The following is a 20,848-nucleotide window of genomic DNA, read 5'->3' on the forward strand; positions in this document are numbered from 1 at the left end:
TACTTCATTTTTTATGTTTTTCGTGTTTAATTCATCATTCGAGATTTTTTTATTATTATTTTTTTTTCCCTACGCTTACTCAGGTTCTTTACTGCTCTGATTGTTTTCCTGTATCAGTTACTTTAGAAATTGAAATGAAATAATTTTCCAAAGAGAAAAGAAGCCTGTTGAACTGATGATGAATCACCTGGTGGTTTTTATCCTTTGATGCTTTCTTTCGTTTTGAAGTCGTTTGCTAAATGAGTTGCAATCAACTTTGAGCTTAATGTTAATGTTATTCAGCCTGTCTAAAACAGCCAAGAGAGCGAGAAAATTGTGTTTTCTATGGGCAAAAGGTAAAATAATTCAGAATATGAGACAGTCGGTTTATTTTAATTTTCCGTCGTCAAAGCGCATTGCATCCAAAGGAACCAGAACAATTAGAGAATTTAAGAAGCTGAATTAGAACCAGTTATAATTCAGCTAAAAAACTGCTTCGTCGAGTAGTTTTAGGATTTCGTCCTTGTTGCTAATCTTGTCATTATCGCGTAAATGAGCTCGAGCATCGTAGCCGTTGGATATGACAAGATTTCCCAGTTGGATTAAGAGTTGAATGGCGTCAATTAAATTTGGGCTTGAATTCCATCTACACAAATGATGGAGCGCATTCCGTCCACCATAGCCCTTTGCATTCACATCAATTCCCAGTTGGATTAAGAATTGAATGGCGTCAATTAAATTTGGGCTTGAATTTGATTGACACAAATAATGGAGCGCATTCCGTCCACCATAGCCCTTTGCATTCACATCAATCCCCAGTTGGATTAAGAATTGAATGGCGTCAATTAAACTTGGGCTTGAATTTGATTGACACAAATAATGGAGCGCATTCTTTCCCAATTTGTCCTTTGCATTCACATCGATTCCCAGTTGGGTTAAGAGTTGAATGGCGTCAATTAAATTTGGGCTTGAATTTGATTGACACAAATAATGGAGCGCAATCATTCCATTATCACTCTTTGCATTCACATCAATTCCCAGTTGGGTTAAGAGTTGAATTGCGTCAATTAAATTTGGGCTTGAATTTGTTTTACACAAACAATGGAGCGCGTTCCTTCCAACATCGTCCTTTGCCTTCACATTGGTTCCAAGGCGAATTAAATCGTCGATTCTTCCAAGTAGATCAGGCGAAGAGTCAGTAGCACAAATTTGGCGAAATTCTTTTTCTTTTTCAATCAACTAAATTGGAGAAATTTATGATTATCTAGATTGCTTCTTCCTAACATACAAAAAAATAATGTTACTTCATTCTTAATGGATTCCAGTTGTTGGACGATTTCTGTCGAATTTTTTCTTTTTTCTGGATCGTGTTCCAACATTTTCGTTAGTAAGTCATCCTCATAATATTTGCGCAGCTCGCCATTAATTTCTAGATTTTAGCAACCAAATGTTCATCAATAGAAGAGTAAAATAGTATGGTAGTTAATTGGGCTTACTCTTCATATTCACCGGATCTTTTCTAATTATGTTATCGTGAATTTCTTCTTTCGAACCGTATAGATGTTCTCCCTTCAAGAAAATGTAACCGAAAACGAGGCCTAGGACAAACACATCGCTCTTGACGGTGCCTCTTTGCGTTTCTGCCTCTTCATCCTCTTTATTTTGGTTTTTGTTCAAGACAAAGTTTAACACCTCCGGGGCGTACCAATTTTTGGTTCCTTTTATTGTAGTCAACGTGTATGATCCCCGTTCAGTAACCTTTTTGGATAGTCCAAAATCAGCCCATTGGATTATTATTTCTTCATATTCTCCAGGCATTTGCGTAATAAGGATGTTTTCCGGCTTAATGTCTCGATGAATTAATTTCATTGAATGGATATATTCCAGGCCTTTAGCTAATTGATGGAAAACTTCGACTTGACGTGGGATACATCCGTTATATTTTTTGGGATCATCCTCCTCCAGGAAAAGTTGGTCTAAAGAAGCGGCACATAATTCCAAGGCGTAGTACCTTTAACCCGGAAACAAAAACAAAAAAATAATCAATTTTGAAATCATATTGTTGTTTTAAACCAGAAAAAGAATTCTTACGTAAAGTCTTCGTCCTTTTCACAGTGAAGAAGTTTGACGATGTTTGGGTGATCTAACTTTAGCATAGCTTCTTCTTCTATTTTGTCCACGTGACGCATTTCAAGTCTTTTTACTGCCACTTCGCGACCTCCGAATTTCCCTTTAAATACCGTACCAAAACCACCTGCCCCTATTGGTTTTTGGCGGTCGAGCCAAATTTTCATCTCTTTCTTATCTTTATTTTGCAAATAGTACAACGCATTCCATCCAGCGTTGTCCGGCAACATCAGATCTATTCCGAATTTAGTCAAAATACCGATTGCGTCGAGTAAATTTGGGTTTGAATTGTATCGACATAAATAATGGAGCGCATTTGATCCATCATTAGTTTTTGCCTTCACGTCCATTTCCGATTGAATCAAGATTTGAATTGCGTTCATTAGGTTTTGGTTTGAATGGTATCGACACAAATAATGCATGGCATTCATTCCATCATTGTCCTTTGCATTCACGTCGATCCCGCTTTCGATTACGAGTTGTATTGCGTCGATTAATTTTGGGTTTGAATAGTACCGACACAAAAGGTGGAGCGCATTGCTTCCTTCTTTGTCCTTTGCGTTCAGGTTAATTTCGAACTGAATTAATTCTTTGATTTTTCCCGTGAGATCCTCTCGCGAATCACGCCCACACAATTCAAGCAATTCTTTTTCTTTTCCACGGAGCTTAATTGAATAAATGGACATATGCATTTGTGAATGCTCGACTTGAGTTACATTCATTATACCTTATCCTTGATGGAGTTTAATTGAACGTCTACTTCTTTCGATGTCATCCTTTCATTAGGGTCGTTTTTCAACATATTTTCCAATAGGTCCTTCTCGTAGCAGTCGCGTAATTTGCCATCCATTTCTAAAAAAAAACAATGAACTCTTTTAATCTGAAAAAATATCAATGTAGTATATCAGGTGTTACTTTGCATGTTAATCGGATTTCCAATAACTATGTTGTCGGCAATTTCATTTTCATTTCCGGTGGGACCGTAGAGATGTTCGCCATTCAAGAATAGACTACCGAAAACAAGTCCCAGGGCAAAAACGTCGCTCTTGACGCCTTCTGGATAACTGGTTTCATCCACATTTTCTTTAGGTTTTGTCAATTGAAGCAACTCGGGGGCTAACCATTCCCTATTTCTCCTGATAGAACTGTTTTGCCTTTCTTCACTGACACTTTTGATCAGTTCAAAATTTGTCCATTTGAGAGTTATCTCATGTGGGCCAGCAGGTCCCTGCGCAATGAGGATATTTTCTGGTTTGATGTCTCCATGAACTGAATTATTTGAATGGATGTATTTCAGACCAGAAGCTAATTGAAGCAAACCATCGATATTGTCACGTGGAATCGAAGGACACACACGTGTTAATGGATTTCACGTGCAACTCTTCTCTCGTCTTGAACTGTAAGGTCAAGTAGAGTTATCTACTTGACCATCTTAACTACTCCTTCCGTATACACTTTCTACTTTACCCTAGAAAAAGGGTTAGAACGTCGTAGCGGTCATCTAGGTGTTATCTAGATGACCATCTTTTCCTAGATTCTTCCGGCGTCACCCGTAACAGGGTGATCCTTGCCTTTAAATACCCCGAGCCTAAGTAGGTTCGGGGTTCAGTCTTCTTCAGAAAGTGTCTTAGATTGTTCCTTCGAAATACACCCCGTTCTCCTCTAATTACTGTCTCAAGTGTTCTTACCCCCTTACATCGGCTTCCCCGCAGTTCCCCGTCACAATATGATTTGGCATACGTCCGTTGTATTTTCCGACATCATCCGACTTCAAAAACAGCTGATCTAAAGTGGCCAAACACGGACCCAACGCGTAGTACCTGGTAACAGGGCAAAGAAAACAAAATTAAATCAATCTTGACATCGTACTGTTCTCAATTCTAAAAAATAAGAAATGTCCTACAGATAGTCATCGTCACTTCCACAGTGGAGAAGCTTGATGATGTTTGGATGAATTAACTCTAGCAATGCTTCTTCGTCTTTGCTTTTGTGGACACGATGTACTCGAACTCTTTTAGTTTCAACATCACGAACTGCGCACTTTCCTTCAAACACTTGACTGAAAACATCCGCCATATTTCCTATACTCGCCAAATACTGAATAGCTCCGCAATGTACAGTTTTCGAAGGAATTTGTTGCGATGGCTTCCTTGTAGACCTACGCAAATGAACAACGCCTTTCCTTGATAACGTTTATCTTAAACCGGACAATACTGTGTAATCTACTGACCAGGTTTATCGATAGTGAAACGCGTCTCTTACCCAACGATTGGAGAACAACAAAAAATAATGATGAACTTTTCTATCCTGAATAAGCATGGCATTCCTTTCGCTGTTATTGTCTCTATAATATTAAATTCTCGATCACCCTTTCCTTATTTTTATTGTTTTATGCGGCTATAATTTGTGGTGGTTTTTGCATATGAAATATTGCCATTGTTGGTTGTGGATGTATTTATCATCTTTGTATTACCATGGAAACAATGTGTTTATCTTCATGTAGTCATCACCGAAAATACGCCACCATCCGTATCGATAACCAAATTCCTATTCCAACCCCCCTTTCGCCTTTGTTTGCGTGGTATTTTTGTTTTTTGTTTTGCTGCTCCTGTTAACAGGGGACGTTCCTCTAATTAGCCCCCCCCCCCCCCCCCAAACCTGATGAAGCATGAATAGCAGACGGGAGTGACACCTCATGGTCAAGTGCTTTACGACAACAGGACTACAGCCAATGAAACGTTTGACATTCAAGCCAACAGAATCATGCATGCGTAAATACTTAAAGAAATAGTACGTATATATTCTCTATTTTCTTGCAAAAATAAAAGGTCTTCAAAGAGCTATATTAAAATGTTTAAAAGAAGTCTTTTAGAATTTATTTTTCCGTTTTCTTTTGTAAGGTTTGAGGCAATTAGGCAACGTCCAGTTTGTATAAAAAAAGGAGAAGGGGTAACAAAAATTAAAGTATATAAAGCCGTCTGACTACAAGTTTTAAACGTACTGAATCTCGCTGTGTCTATTTTAAAGACGTGGATCGTTTGGTCATGACTATGATTTATAGGTTTGTACAGTTTTATAATGGTTTCATTTTCCAGTCAGAAGTAACAATTTGAAAATTATGTGTAAGGTGTTTATATATGTAATCAATCATCGATGTGATGGAGTTACCGATTGTGGACGAGTTCGTGATCTAAACTTCATGAGTGGTAAAACCAATCTTGTATATTTTAAATATGTGGCTGGTAGTTTAATTTTATACATTGTTTTTATTAGGCTTATGTATGCTTACATATGGTTTTGTGTGGAATCCTTGGGTGTTCCGTAGTTGCTGAATCAGGAAATATGTGTAGCAGTTATGTTAGCTGCTTCCATGCTACATCTTTGGGTGATATATTTTTATGATGCACCCATTCTACGGCTCTGCTGTGAAACTGGTATAAATTGATCTTGTTGGTGTTTCTGTTTCATAACTGTGCGAGCTATTTCTCCTAGTTTGTGTAATTGTTTTATTTTTTTTTATAGGACTGGCATGGGTTGATGGCGCTTTCTGTTAACCTGTTTCATTGTTAAGGTTCCATTCCGAGCATTGCTCAGGTAATCTGTGGCATAAATAATTTTTGAGCTGTGATGTTTTAAGCATATGACTGGCAGCCCATGAGGCTATGATGTCAATCAGGATACTGAGCTCTTATTAATGCCATGTTCTTATTACTATTTTAATGAATAGTCGTTGTATTTTTCACGTGTCGTTTCAGGTTTTTTAAACAAGTGGTTGCGTGGACATTTCATGGCACTGTTCGTACCAAATTGGCCGCGATGTTGCATCGAGCAGCCTTCACGGATTTGTTCCAATAACTTTGGATGTCGAAGCTTCTCGAATTTCTGCCTAATAGAAATGGTGATGGAACATAATAGTAATTCAGTTTTATTTATGTAACAAACCAATTGAGATGCTTACATGTTGTTGAACCTTTAACTCCAGGGCATCTAATCGGTTGTCTCTGTTTTCCAGTTGCAATATTTTACTCTCCAAAAGTGAAAGCATTTCAGTCTTGACAGAATAATGAAGAAAATGTTTTGTGTTTCTGTATTCTAGGTGAAATGGAAAGAACAGACTTTCTTACATAATTGCCAGTTAATTGTTGCAGCTGTTTGTTCGAGGAAAATCCACTTGTTGAAGAAATTTTAGAAACGCACAATAGGATATCGGACGTCAAGTGCAAGTAACCAGCCATTGCATCACCCAAGACGTATACTGATTTAACCCCGGCGACTGCATCACCGATTTATGGCACAACCTGAAAGTGCTGGTAAACTTTTCATTTCTAGGTTAGGTGAGGGAAGAAAGTGGATTCTACGTGTTTGCTGTAGGTGTGTGCCTGAACTGAAGTTAAAGGCAGGAACTGAAGTAGAAGAAGGGCCACCCATTTGAATCTGCCCGTCGACGATATCGATGATCCTCAGGCCACAACAGTCCATAATTTTCACGATCTTGAGAGTTTCCAAAAAGCTCAGCTGCTCAATAAGGTAATGGTGGTCTTCAGTTCTCATCGACTAGATTTTAATTAAATATGTTAATTAAAGTTAATTTAATTGATTGGGTTTGTTTTGAACAACAAAGTCCCGTTTTTGGAACGAACACAGTCAAATTTATCAGTTGGACTTCGGAGGGTGAGTGACCCAAGAATCTGCGAAAAATTTTCAGATTGAATTCTAAGGAAAACAGGTAGTTTATTATCAGCTGAGGCTTGATGATGTTCTAATTGAGATGAATGACAGGTTATGCAGTTTAGCAGAATCGATGGGAATGCCTACACGTTAGATTTTCAGTATCCTTTCTCAGCTGTCCAGGCTTTTGCTGTGGCATTGGTGACTCAACGATTGAAATAAAAATGGTATTTGGATAAATCTGTCCAGAGATGGTCAATGTGACATTAAGCATTCGTAACTGTGAGAATTTATTCCACGTGTCATTCCTTTGTTAAATATGAAAGTTCCAATACACGTTAATGAGGTAAATTGGCCGGGACATTACATTTCCTGCAAGATGAAACCGACAGATATCTAACACATTGCCGTTAAATTGTGAGTACAAATTTTTTAATTGTGTGGCACCATTAAGGTTTTAAGAAATAAAATATAGGAAAGTAGTAGTTTAAATAACGAGACTGTTTTTTAAAAATACAGTTTTATTTTTTACGATCATGGGCCAGGTTACCCGTGGCGTTCGTAGCGGAAGTTTTTGGAATCATGCGAAACATAAAGAAATGGGCTTATTTTTCACAGTTATGGGCTACGTTACCCGTGGCGTTCGTAGTGGGATTTTTGGAACTACAGATAACGCATAATATAAACGTTAGGCATTAGTCATAACGTAGGTTGCGTTAGGAAGGTGTATTTGAGTTTCCATCATCTCAACAGTGTTTTGTTTTTTAATTGTGGTTTTTACCTCTACGCAAAGGAGTGTGTTATAACAACCACTTCCAATTTGGATAACTCCAAATCTATAACTTCCAGGTAAACCTAAATTGAATTTTCGGCACCACCGTTGAATTGCGAGTTTGAATCATGTATTTGTGTGGCAAACCTGATCTGCCATGTCGAACATAAATCACTGATTATGAGTAAAATATTTTTACAAGATGTGCTATTTGCAATCAAAATATTCTTCAAGAATTGTATCTACAATTTACTTTCTTCTGGTTATAACCATATCTGTTCCACTATCATCTTAGTTCGGATGGCTGCCAAATTAAGGTGATGGTTTTGAAACATTAGCTTCAATTGTTATATGTGCGGTAGTCCTTTAAAGTGGTATGTAGGCCGCACCTGAAAACTGAACTTTAAGAACTTTGAAAGCTCCTATTATGTTAATTCTCTATAGTTTACGCTTGAAACTATGCAGATATTGTTAACCTTGTAATGGAGAACATAGTTCACTTTTTTAATTTCCGAAATTTCAACTTCCGTTTCAAGATCCGGTTTTTAAATACTTAATAACTCACTATCGGTTGGTCTGAACAAAAAAAAAACAGGCATTTTCGTAATCCTCGTGAAATTTGGGATCGAATCCATGTGTCAGTAGAAAATACCCGAAAATCGTCAAAAATCGCAAATTTCCCTGGACTATATAGTTCAGGGAAAATCGCGATTTTGGCCAAAATGGACTTTTCGCCAAAAACGGATCAAAATAGGTCAGACACACCTTAAATTTCATGAGGATCACGAAAATCAGATTCGTTTTGTTGTGGGCCCAGTATTTCTGGAGATATAGGCTATTTCCGGTCACTTCCGGTAATTTTTTTTTTCAACTTTGCAAAAAGTAAAAAATGAACATTAATATTCCAAACATTTTAAGCATTTTGATCATAAGTGTAGCTTCCATTCTCTAAACAGCGCTTTGTTTTTGATTCTTAATTGTGGTTTTTACCTCTACTTAAAGGGGTTTAATAACAACCACGTCGAATTTGAATAACTCCTAAACCATAAATTCCAGGAAAAAACAAACTGAAGTTTCGACATCATCCTTGAATTACGAGTTCAAATCATCTATTATTATGGCAATATCTAGGTTTCAAACATTAATTTTAAAAATACCGAAAAGTCGGGCTTAATTTTTTTGTCGGGCTTATTTTTAAATCTGACGAAATTGAATTTCCGCTAGATGGCAATGCAAGTTCATCAGCTGTAGTGTCAGAAATCAAACTAATTTGTGCTCGTAGAAGTTCAACCAAATCAAATGGTGTGTCAAAAAGTGTTTTCCCTTATTGTGTTGATCAAGTGAAGCTTATCAATGGATTATTTTTTGTGTAACAGGTAATTGGGTGGTGAACTATCATCATACTTACCACTTCATTTTATCATCAACTATCCATCATACTTTTCTCATGCTCGTGAAGAGGTACTAGACATATATTTTTCAATAAGAATCCCATTGCCATTATTCTGCTGTTGAGAAGTAGCTCGTCAAACCAATATTGCAAAGGATGCTGGCATGCAATCTTCCTGTCATTTCGACTGAGCCTTTCACGTAGTGTGATTTTGAGTTGAAGAGTGAGGTATTAGACTCATATTTTGGCATTCAGTGTTACAATTGCCATAATTCTGCTTTTATTTTTAGCCCACAACTAAACGTGCAAAGAATGCTGGCCAATAAAGATCATTCTTCGCAAGCTCATCATTGTATGTAAGTTTGAATGTGATGGGAAGTGCAGCATATGCCTCACAACTGTGTTGAAAACAATTGGAAACCACAGATTCAGCAGTCTTCTCACTATTTCGCTTCGTTACACTACCATGCCAGTCTCCACACTTTGACGTGAACCTCAACACCACTCTGCCTCAGTATTTTAAGTTTCCTTTTTCTTTCGTATTACTTTTTTTAAGATTAATATCTTATTATAGGACTACCAAGCCTGCCTCATCATCCGGAAAATTGCTGGCCCTGCAAACTCCCCAGTCTACGGACAGCAGGCCTAAGTAAAAAAAGGCCCTTCTTCACCTCGCCTGTCATCGTTTCGCCGTCGCCCTGTCATCGCTTCGCCCATCGTCCCGTCATCGCTTCGCCCGTCATCCCGTAATCGCTTCGCCCGTCACCCCGTCATCGCTTCGCCCGTCATTCCGTCATCGCTTCGCCCGTCGTCCCGTCATCGCTTCGCCCGTCGTCCCGTCATCACTTCGCCCGTCGCCGCCTCGTCTTCGCCTCGTGGTCTTCGTGGTATCGTAGTTATTTTATGTAATGTATAGTGTGCTAATTAACAGGTTGGCTGCCACGCCCCTTTTTGTTCCCCCTTTTTTTTTAGCTTGATAGGGACGGGCCGCGCTGCTCTACTCCATGGTCTATGTGCCGTGGGGTGGAGCTGTCGCCACTGCCCAAGATTCGCCATAAGGCGCCAGGCAATGCACCATAGGGCCTCTCTTTGCACGATGCGATGCTTGGTTGCCAGGGGTGTGCATTCCCGTAATGGCTTCCAACATCGTGTCAACCCGGACCATAGTGTCCCCCTCTGTCGCCATCATTCAGATGGCGATGTAGCTACTGTAGGTGTAGGGGCGTGGCAGCCAACCTGTTAGTTGTATTGTGTATTGTATTTATATTGTATTGTGATATGTAATGTAAAGTGGTGGAATAGTGGGTGGAAGGAGGGACAATAAAAGAATTTTTAAAGTTTTTTCACGTTGTATTTATTTATGTAGCTGATAGCTGACTTGGGGTTTGAACCCAAGACTACTGTCATGCTACTGCGGTACTTTACCATTAAGCTACCATTGACGATAATTAAAAAGCAGATAGTACTAAATAACCTTGTCTGCTGTGCATACGTAGATAGGCATTCAAATTCCAGTTACTGTTAGTAAGGACCGTCATGGGTGAACGGAACGCCGCTGGTCTAGCGTACCAATTGTATGAGGTTCGATTCCTCAAGAAGCCTGAAATACACTAGTATGTAAATGGATACACACATATTAGATGTTACTGTGGACTATGTGAATTTAAGTACAACTTGAAAAAGTGTGAATAGGCTAACGCCCGGTCAATAATAAATACAACTTTTCCAAAAAATGTTGTTTAAAAACTTTTTATTGACAATTCTCTGCACTTTAGAATTATTTTTGCAACTTAAAAAGGGCACAATAGCCCTTTCATAGTTGCCGTCAACCCAGGCAGGGGGAGACACTGCCTTGTTGACCCACCGGGGAGATTACCCGGTGATTGGCTAAGAGAAGCCGGAAGAAGAGCCGAAGATTTGGAACATTTTTACAGGAGCGATTAACCTTTAGTTCGGATTTGTGGGCAGCCACGTCGCCCTCCGTGAACACATCATCGGACTACGCGGCACCCCACGTCCCCTTTCCGGCCAGAGCACCTCCAAACCGTGGTATATGTTGTTTTTAAATATACCTACAGTAGGGGCATGACCCCCTACGGGCTTATTAAAAATCTAGGGGAAACGGGGCTACAGAAAGAAGGGAGCCCAGATATGCACTTCAATTTTTTAAATATTAAATACCGTTTTTAAATGAGAACGTGAATAAAGTACGGAAATTCCATGTAGTGTATCCAATCATAATCCTTCATTCAGTACCTTGCCCCAAACAAGGAACCTTTTCAGATCAAAATTTATGATTAATCTATAATTAGACAATCAAACTCCATTAAGGATAAAAACTCTTGTTTCATATATATATTTCATACCTTATATGATTCGTGAATTGATTGCTTAGCATATTCTTCTGGGAGAAGCTTCGGAAGAGACAACTGGAAATGATAACATACTTGATATATACACGTACAACATAAGACAAGTCCCATTGGAGCTTGCATTGTTGATAGACATGTTCTCAGAATGAACGAAATCCTTTCCTATTGAACAGGAAAGAGTTACGTAGATAATGCACAATTATATAAAAGCTTCATTTTTACTTACAAGTAAATATTAAGAAGAAGAAATTGGTCCTTGAAATGTTAGTGAATAAGAACATAATCCGTTAATGTAACATCTGCAACATCAAACCTGAATCTCATTCAAAAACTAACATTCCAATTAGACAACCAAATAGCAAACTCAGAACAAATAAGGATAATGTAGGCTGTGCCATGTATGTGAAAATGTTACGTTTAAAGTAAACTTGCAGACAAGTTGTCATTTGTAATTAGGCAATCATTTCACTCATCCTCAGGTCAAGATAAATTTAATAAGAAAAACACTCTACCTGAAGTTGGAATGTGATTGACGAATCATGAAAATTTACACCTTTTCTGCCAACATTTCTTACATCTTGGATGGCTGACCGCAATGAGAATCCTTTTCAAATTCACTACAACTGTTCAGCTATGAAAAGACAGGAAATGTGTCACACTGGGCAAGTTTGTTGAGCCCACTGTTAAACAATTGATCAGGAGTTTGATTCCTTCAAGCTCGAAGCCGATAACAATCCCAGTGGATTGAATGACTAAAGAACAAATAATTGCTTGTTAAAATTATACACTTGTTTTGAATTCTTACTTAAAAAGTTTAAGTACCTGACCACAACAGCTGACAGAACAGTTGTGAAGGCCATGAAAATGAATTGTTATTTTCTCCGCTAGATGTCTCGAAAATAATCAGAACATTTATTACCGTGCAGAACACTTTTGGACAAGTGTAAACAAATTACCTTGAATTTACTTGCAAACGCGTTACGCAAAAAATGTGACTCATGCTTTCCCTTCTTGAGGTTTGAACTCAAGACTTTCGAAATACTGAACAGAACCTGTACCACATAACCTGTTTCTTGTAATTGTAGTGTAATCGATTTTAGTATCACGTTATGACTAATGCGTAAGGCTGCGTTTAGGATGGTTCCAAAAAATCCCGCTACGAACGCCACGGGTAACGTAGCTCATAACCGTGAAAAAATAACCCCGTAATATCTACACCAGGATGGTTCCAAAAACTCCCGCTACGAACGCCACAGGTAACGCAGTCCATAATCGTGAAAAGATAACCTCGTAATATATGCACCAGGATGGTTCTAAAAAATCCCGCTACGAACGCCACGGGTAATGCATCCCATAATCGTGAAAAATAAATAAACCCCCATTTCCATAATAAGTCTTTTATTTTCAACTTATAATTGTATTTTATGCTAAAGTTCATATTTTCCATCCACAACAAATTTGATATGAAGTAATATAATTTTTTTTCAAAGAAGTGTGAACAAATTCTCATAACTCATATACTTTGGCATGGATTATGATATAACAAGCACAACATCTGTAATAAAAAATGGCTGATATACCCTGCCAACAATCCTGTAAATAATAGTAATATGCAATAAATATTAATTATATTGCTTAGATCAAGAATTCATTAATTTGTTTATTTTTTTAACTGTAAGCTGTCAATGCCAAGTTATTATTGACCTTACATTGCGAGCTTGCTGCAACAAACATAACTACCATAAAACAATATAATGTTCCACTTTCTTAAAATACTTTCCCTTTCTACTTTTCAAAATTTCTGTTTCAACTCTTGTTTAACAAATAACTGCGTAAATGGCAAGCTATGTGGAAATATGTCGTAACCTTGTTAGAAATAACACACAGCAGGTGCTACCATTTTAAATTGACGATAAAAACCCAAGTCTCCGTCTAATATACTTTATATATATATATAGATATATACATATATATGTTCATGGAAATTTGCAGCGAACAACTGCATCGCCATATTCACTCACTATCCATTACTTTTCTTAAATCATTCGAGCGTTAACCAGAGCAGCCCATTTTTTTCAAGACTTGCCTAAATGCCACTACGTGCTATATACTTAGTCAACCCACGCACTAGTAGCCTCCATTTACAGGAAGTATGGACGATCGCGTTTGGCAGAAAGCTTCATGTACGTGGTAATTGCACCAATGGGCAATGAATGCAACAAAACATTTTAAAAAGGAGCAGCTCAGTACCTATCAAAGTAGAGAACACCAGCATAGTTAGTAACAAATAGCTAATTAAAACAGTCAACTAAACTTAACTGCTGACGGGCATCCGACAAAGATGAATTTCACGACGTTGAACTTCAACAACAGACCTGCTAGGACGGCCGTTGAAAGAAAATTGACGTACGTTCAGAGTCCAAATACAAGACCTGGTATGAGCTCGTTGTCACCATGTAGCACGGTACAACGCCCGGAGAACTGCAATCTAACAACCAAACAAGTCATCCAACGTTTTGTTTTGCGTCTGTCACTTGAACAACAACATTCGACTTCCTATCTCAATATTGTACATCAAATTTGAAACACTTCCTGCACACAGACAATTATATTTAAAAATTTAGTGCTGATAGTGTGGAATGGAAATTCTAGTGTAAAAACCTGCTGTGTTATCTTTCCCACTTCACTTTTATATACTTTTGTTTAAATTTATTTTAGAAAGAAGTTATGAAAATGGAACAAGGAATATTACCTTTTTTTTTCACCAACCACCTTCAATCCAACAGGTTTACTTAGTCATCTCCATGGCTGTTAAGTCTGCAACATGAATTAGGTTAATATTCTTAAAAAACGAAATGGAAGCTGAATATCAATCTAATCTAAAAACCCTTTACTTGAATATCCTCGTGGCTTATGTGTAACGTACACATCCATTTGTTAAACACCACCCATTTATCCACTGCAACAACACTTGCAGTTCTTCCATGTTAAACCTTCCAAATGGGACATAATGTTAACATAAGCATAATCTGAATTAGAAGTATAAGATTTACCTGTGTGTGAGTATTCAATCACCATAATTTGATCTTGATTTTTGCCAGTACATAGGGAAAGCTTTAAGAATGTCCCTATAGGAATTGACAACTTGACCCATCTCACCCCACAGCAAACGACATCCATATTCGAACTCGAGTTAGATATCTGTCCTTTCTTCTCCTACAATTTTCTTCACCCTAAAGAAATGTAAACACATTTTAGCTACCTACTCTTAAAATCATTACGTATCTTGAATAAAACAAAGTTAAAAGCAGAAATGACTTGAACACAAAAAAGGAATTACCACCCAAGTTAAACCAAAGCTAGAAAAAAGTGAGGACTGCCAGAAATGCACGCAGTACAAGACTATCACTTATCACTACATCAATTCAAAACCTTTCTCAAATACTTTTTCCGCTTGTCTCTACTTAATCAAGATAGCTTAATGATAACAGTTATTAAATCCAACTAGAATTCTTACTTTCTTTAAACTTGTAGAAGTATGTTCTCTTTCTTGTACAGATGGGTACCACAATAAATATCACTTTTTCTAGTCATCTCAAGCAAAGTGTGTTTAGATTTGTTACCTTGCAGTTCAGAATGACTCCATTTTCTCCACAACGTAGTGGAATAACTTGTTAGCTCTAGATCAGTAATCAATTTCCAGGATCCCATAAAAGGCATGTCAGTTCTGTGCAGAGCACGCAAGTTGTTGCATCCATAGAGAATATTCTACAACTGTCGAACTGCTGATTTCCGGAGAAAGGAACGTCAAAGGACTGTTACCAACATGGATTTCCGTTTAACCTCGTAAACCTACACAAGAAAAGGCAAATTACAACTATTTACAGCAGACAAACCACACAAATTCATTTTTTTCCATCCAGTTAATCCAAGTTTTTATATTTACTGTAAAATGTTTAAAAGAAAAATAAACTCAATATAGGTGGTCTGGTTACCTTCCAGTTACTGCAACACATCAAAACTATGTTGACTTTACGAAGCTAACGGGCATTCTTTTCGTTAACGGCCTATCCCCCTGTTGAAAGATTGAATTAAGATATCCCCTTCAGTGAACAATACTAATAACTAATATATATAATTGCGGTTATAATTATACATATTCTAATATATATAATTGCAAATGAACCAATCCACCCAAAGATAAATTAGACCTTACTACAAATAAATAAGAAAAAATTGAAATTAATAACATCAAAACACGATTGGTGTAGTACCTACTTTCAACACATTCACTGCTACGGTGCTTATGTTGGGAATCTTCTATAATCTGCTGGGCCGGCCTTGTCCAGTTGACAGTGGACAAGCCCAGGAACGAACACATGCCTTCATATCTGAACACTAAAAACAATATTGGAAATTAATATCTTAGAAAAGAGAAACACAGCAACAGTTCAAATAAAATATAACATTACTGAAACACAAGGGTGGTAGAAGAACTCAATCCACCATTCCAGCCAACGACAAAAATGATTCATGGAGAGATTGACCTGAACCTACAGAAATAAAAACACTTTTATGAAGAACTTTGCAACCATTCACTTACAACCTTTATATCAACGTTGACCATGCTTTGCTGAGAAACCCTTTTACGTTCAGGCAGTTTTAGGCGGGAAGTTCACAGATAAGGGACGTGCTCTCCTCCCAACACATCTAGAAAGTTATCAATATAATTAACTATTGGCTTTAAATTTATAAATGATGTTGCACTTAATGACTAGCTAAACCCTTTAATGTAACAAATTACCAGAAAGTTTTCCTGATTCCAAAGTGGGGAAGCCGAAAGTCGCTCTTGCAGAACCAAGACAATGTCAAGACCGCGTGTCAGCCATTGACGAGTGATGGTTCTTCACTGAGAGTTCAATGCTCTCCCTAGCTAAAGAAATAACCTTGCCGGATGTCGCCATTTTTGGACTATTTAGAAGGAAGGGGAAAATGTTGCCAGATGCCAGCGTATATTTGTTTCATTTTTATTCACATTTACAAAATATCTTCAATACGTATACATTAATATTTATCTAGTTTATAGAAATTTTGTAAATCCAATGCCATAAAAAAAATGTGCTTTACGTACGAGAACGTTAAAACTTAAAAATCTGACAGCGTCGAGTATAACTAGTATGTGATTTACGGTGCCAAATTTGTCAACAAATCTTAATTAATTCCAGAAAAAGGAGAATAGAATGTTGATGGTAAGGATTAATGAAAGTCTATCATTCTTGATTTATGGAATAGTTTGACAACGGCCTTGAGACTTGCTTTCGCAATCTGGAAAATGCGCTGCAACTAAGAAGAAATGACGTTTGCGCTATGTCTCGTAGATAAGATCTGATAAATGGATTCTTAAGTTACCACTGCAACTGACCTCTTTTTTTTTTTTATGAATGTCGTTTCATAACATCATCTAGGCATTTTAACCAGTTTTTAGTTTGCTCGGTATTTCATTCTAAGCCTCTGAGCGAAGGCGAAAGGATGGGACATAATTTTTGCTGGACGATTCGTTTTATTTTTCAGTCATTTAAAAAATATTCGATTGCCAAAGTTGCTACTCTCTAACTTAAAAAAAAATAATATTACCTTTTTCTTGATGGATTCCAGTTGTTGGACGACTTCTGCCGAACTAATTCTTTTTTCCGGATCGTATTCCAACATTTTCGTTAGTAAGTCATCCGCATAATATTTGCGCACTTCGGCATCAATATCTAGAATTAAGCAACCAAGTGTTCATAAATAGAAGAGTAAAATAGTATGGAAGTAAATTGGTATTACTCTTCATATTCACCGGATCGTTTCTAATTATGTTCTGGTGAATTTTATATTCACTTGAACCGAATAGATGTTCTCCCTCCAACAAAATATAAGCGAAGATGAGGCCGAGACAAAACACATCGCTCTTGACGGTTCCCCAAAACTCTTCGTTGTCCGATTTTTTTCCTTTGATGAGCTTTTCCAGCACTTCGGGTGCGTACCATTTTCTGGTTCCTATCACTCCAGTCCACGAATGATATCCCTTTTCGTTTACGGATTTGGCTACGTCAAAACCAGACCATTTCATTATTATTGATTCATCTTCTCCAGGCTTTTGCTTGATGAGGATTTTGCTCGGTTTAATGTCTCGATGAATTAATTTCATTGAATGGATGTATGTCAGGCCTGTAGCTAATTGATGGAAAACTTCAATTTGACGTGGCATACGTCCGTTGTATTTTTTGGGATCATCCGAATTGAGAAACAGTTGATATAAAGCAGCGTCACATAATTCCAATGCGTAGTACCTAGAACATGGGAACGTAAACAAAAAAAAAACCAATCAATTTTGAAATTATATTGTTATTTAAAACAAGAATAAAAAAGTCTTACATAAAGTCAGCGTCCTCTTCACAGTGAAAAAGTTTGACGATGTTTGGATGATCTAACTTTAGCAAAGCTTCTTCTTCTATTTTCTTCACATGACGTATTTCAACTCTTTTTACTGCAACTTCGCGACCTTCGAATTTCCCTTTAAATACCGCGCCAAAGTAACCTTCCCCTATTAGAGGAACAGCGCGATCGATCCAAATTTTCAATTCCTTCTTCTCGTTATTACACCAATAATCCAACACAGTCCATCCATGTTTGTCCTTTGCCAGCGGATCCACTCCTAATGCAGCCAAAATCCTAGCTGCTTTGGATAAATTTAGGCTAGAATTGTCTCGACACAAATAATGGAGCGCATTTGATCCATCGTTAGTTTTTGCCTTCACGTCGATTCCGGATTGAATCAAAATTTGAATAGCGTCGAATAAGTATTGGCTTGAATTGTATCGACACAAATAATGAATGGCATTCATTCCATTATTGTCCTTTGCATTCAAGTCTATCCCGCTTTCGATTACAAGTTGAATTGCGTTGGTTAATTTAGGGTTTAAATAGTACCGACACAAAAGGTGAAGCGCATTCCTTCCTTCTTTGTCCTTTGCGTTCAGGTTAATTCCGAACTGAATTAATTCTTTTATTTTTCCCGTTAAATCCAATCGCGAATCATGCCCACACAATTCAAGCAATTCTTTTTCTTTTCCAATGAGCTAAATTGAAATAATTGGCATGTGTTTAATGTGATTGTTCGACTTAAATTCATTTTTACCTTATTCTTGATCGAGTGTAATTGAACGACTACTTCTTTTGATGTTATTCTTTCATTGGGGTCGTTTCTCAACATTTGTGCCAATAGCTCATTCCCGTAACAGCCGCATAATTTGCCATCCATTTCTAGGTAAAGCAATGAACCTCTTTTAATCAGAAAACAATATCGTTATAGTATATCAGGGATTACTTTGCATGTTGATGGGATTTCCTTTAACTATGTTGTCGGCAATTTCATTTTCGGTGGAACCGTAGAGATGTTCGCCGTTCAAGAATAGACTACCGAAAACAAGTCCCAGTGCAAAAACGTCGCTCATGACGCTTACTGGATAACTGATTTCATCTACATTTCCTTCATGTCTTGTCAATTGAAGCAACTCGGGTGCTAACCATGCCCTATTTCTTCTGATGGGACTGTTTTGCTTTGCTTCACTGATACTTCTGATCAGCCCAAAATTTGTCCATTTGAGGGTAACCTCATCTTGGTTAGCAGATTCCACCACTATCACGACATTTTCTGGTATGATGTCTCCGTGAACTAAATTATTTGAATGGAGGTATCCGAGACCAGAAGCTAATTGAAGCAAACCATCGATATGATGTGGCTTGTATTTTCTTGCATCATTCGACTTCAAGAATAGTTGATCTAAGGTGACCAAACATGGGTCCAATCCATAGTACCTGGTAACACGTTAAAAAAACACAATAAAATCATTGTTGATATTATATTGTGATTGAAATAATAAGAAATATCCTACATATACTCATCGTCACTTCCACATTGGAGAAGTTTGATGATGTTTGGGTGATTTAACTTCAGCAAAGCTTCTTCTTTATTTTTGTGGACACGATATACTCGAATTATTTTTGTTTCATCATCGCGAACTCCGAACTTTCTTTCAAACACCTGACCTAAGCCATCCGCCATACTTTCGGTACTCATCAAATACAGGATAACTCAATAGTTCCGCAATGTATAATTTTCGAATGACATTGTTGTGAAGGCTTCCTTTAAAACCTCTACAATTGACCAATGCCTTTAGTTGATAACGAGAGAAAAACGTCTCACAGCAATCAAGTTGGATGACCTTCGTTAAACTTGTGCTGACACCTAGTGGACCGCACAGAAATGTTTGTCCATTTGTGACATAATCTACGGGCCTGGTTTATCAGTAGTGAATGATTAGTCATACGTCCGTTGTATTTTCTGGCGCCATCTGACTTCAAAAACAGCTGATCGAAAGTGGCCAAACACGGGCCCAATTCATAGAACCTGGTAACACGGTAACAAAAACAAAATCAAATCATTGTGATATCGTATTGCAATTCAAACCAATAAAAAATGTCCTACCTATACTCATCGTCACTTCATCTTTACTGAGTTCTTATCAATGCCGGGTTTGTGTGACGGTTTTCATTAATAGTCTCTTTAAAATTTAGTTTCAGGGTTTTTCAGCGTTGATGCGTCGACATTTCATGGCACCATTGCTGCCTTATTGGTCTGTTTTACGTGATTTTGCACCGAGTAGCCTTCGTAAATTCGTCGCTCGGGTATGTATGTTAAACTACTTTGCCTTATTACCGATCGCCACGCCTTTCTCCCAATTCAATAATTAGTTAGGTGCAATATTCTTGAAAGCGATATATTACATTGCCACGTAGGAAGCAGCTGTGGTTATTTCTGCCTATGGACTGTGCTGTAAGTGAGGGCAACAATTTACGATTATATTTTTTATTGTCCAATTAATGTTTTCGTGCTTGTTTTTTAGCAGAGTTGGGATGGTGTTTGGTGCCCTTGTAGTGAATTCCACACCTCACCCTGATTTTGGGTTTTGCTTTGGCGTTCGCGTAGTGGCCGAGTGTTGTTGTTGGCGTCATCTTGGTCATTTTTCTCCCTTGCTTCTTGTTCTGTTGTTCGAGTACTTATTTCTATTACCACCCCAGGCTGAAGGACAATGTTGTTTGGTTGTCTATAATGACGTCAAATACCTTCACTCTATAGCTATTATTTTTTCTTAGTAATGAATTCTTCCTGTTTCTATTCAGAATCTGCTGTGGCGATTTTCTGTCGACTGTTCCTTGTTGCTCTGGTGTTAATTACGTCTTAGGAGTCCCCTGGCCTATGATGCTGCCGCCGAACTGTTTGTTTTCACGTTTCAGGTAATGTTTTTCTTTATCGTGCTCATCTGTTCCGCCGAAAAATTCGCTTCCGCACTTCAGGTAATAATCTTTTATGGTGCTGATCTGTTCCAGATGAAGGGTCAACTTTCAGGTATGACGATTCGAATGGAAGGCTTGTGCAGAGCAGAGAACTCACTTCAGATTCCTTTTTAATGGCAGGCTGTTGGTTTTTAGGATTGA

At 37.7% G+C, this 20,848-nt stretch overlaps 2 protein-coding genes and 2 long non-coding RNA genes across 4 annotated transcripts; 1 reads left to right on the plus strand and 3 right to left on the minus strand.

Annotated features, from left to right (window-relative positions):
* Nucleotides 1–1,627: 1,627 nt before the first annotated feature.
* Nucleotides 1,628–4,182, minus strand: LOC130694039 (uncharacterized). Its single transcript, XM_059495772.1, has 8 exons — nucleotides 4,010–4,182; nucleotides 3,847–3,926; nucleotides 3,022–3,411; nucleotides 2,834–2,958; nucleotides 2,648–2,771; nucleotides 2,071–2,341; nucleotides 1,715–1,990; nucleotides 1,628–1,634 (listed from the first exon to the last, which is right to left on the minus strand). Exons 1-8 carry the CDS (start codon nucleotides 4,180–4,182, stop codon nucleotides 1,628–1,630), a joined length of 1,446 nt encoding a protein of 481 aa, XP_059351755.1.
* Nucleotides 4,183–6,208: 2,026 nt separating this feature from the next.
* Nucleotides 6,209–7,099, plus strand: LOC130694171 (uncharacterized). The gene is made up of 4 exons (XR_009001946.2): nucleotides 6,209–6,416; nucleotides 6,478–6,633; nucleotides 6,728–6,832; nucleotides 6,886–7,099. It is a non-coding gene; the product is annotated as an uncharacterized LOC130694171 (long non-coding RNA).
* Nucleotides 7,100–12,950: 5,851 nt separating this feature from the next.
* Nucleotides 12,951–16,214, minus strand: LOC130694169 (uncharacterized). The gene is made up of 11 exons (XR_009001944.1): nucleotides 16,113–16,214; nucleotides 15,915–16,018; nucleotides 15,781–15,861; nucleotides 15,587–15,706; nucleotides 15,304–15,383; nucleotides 14,932–15,160; nucleotides 14,362–14,541; nucleotides 14,203–14,301; nucleotides 14,061–14,125; nucleotides 13,628–13,796; nucleotides 12,951–13,558 (listed from the first exon to the last, which is right to left on the minus strand). It is a non-coding gene; the product is annotated as an uncharacterized LOC130694169 (long non-coding RNA).
* A 665-nt stretch (nucleotides 16,215–16,879) lies between these two features.
* Nucleotides 16,880–19,536, minus strand: LOC130694040 (death-associated protein kinase 1-like). Its single transcript, XM_057517180.1, has 6 exons — nucleotides 19,246–19,536; nucleotides 18,678–19,168; nucleotides 18,489–18,613; nucleotides 17,726–18,429; nucleotides 17,135–17,640; nucleotides 16,880–17,067 (listed from the first exon to the last, which is right to left on the minus strand). Exons 1-6 carry the CDS (start codon nucleotides 19,428–19,430, stop codon nucleotides 16,880–16,882), a joined length of 2,199 nt encoding a protein of 732 aa, XP_057373163.1. The 5' UTR covers nucleotides 19,431–19,536.
* Nucleotides 19,537–20,848: the final 1,312 nt, after the last annotated feature.

This window comes from Daphnia carinata, chromosome 6 (genome assembly GCF_022539665.2).
Source record: "Daphnia carinata strain CSIRO-1 chromosome 6, CSIRO_AGI_Dcar_HiC_V3, whole genome shotgun sequence".
NCBI lineage: Eukaryota > Metazoa > Arthropoda > Branchiopoda > Diplostraca > Daphniidae > Daphnia > Daphnia carinata.

What these genes read in the sequence shown, in the direction of transcription:
- LOC130694039 (XM_059495772.1), bottom strand. Translation starts at nt 4,182, where the DNA reads ATGGCGGATGTTTTCAGTCAAGTGTTTGAAGGAAAGTGCGCAGTTCGT. An exon ending in GGAAGTGACGATGACTATCT is followed by an intron (nt 3,927 to 4,009) that starts GTAGGACATTTC and finishes CCCTGTTACCAG; the next exon opens with GTACTACGCGTTGGGTCCGT. An exon ending in CGCAAAGGACAAAGAAGGAA is followed by an intron (nt 2,342 to 2,647) that starts GCAATGCGCTCC and finishes AATTCGGAATAG; the next exon opens with ATCTGATGTTGCCGGACAAC.
- LOC130694040 (XM_057517180.1), bottom strand. Translation starts at nt 19,430, where the DNA reads ATGAGTACCGAAAGTATGGCGGATGGCTTAGGTCAGGTGTTTGAAAGA. An exon ending in GGAAGTGACGATGAGTATAT is followed by an intron (nt 19,169 to 19,245) that starts GTAGGATATTTC and finishes ACGTGTTACCAG; the next exon opens with GTACTATGGATTGGACCCAT. An exon ending in TACACTCGATCAAGAATAAG is followed by an intron (nt 18,430 to 18,488) that starts GTAAAAATGAAT and finishes ATTTCAATTTAG; the next exon opens with CTCATTGGAAAAGAAAAAGA.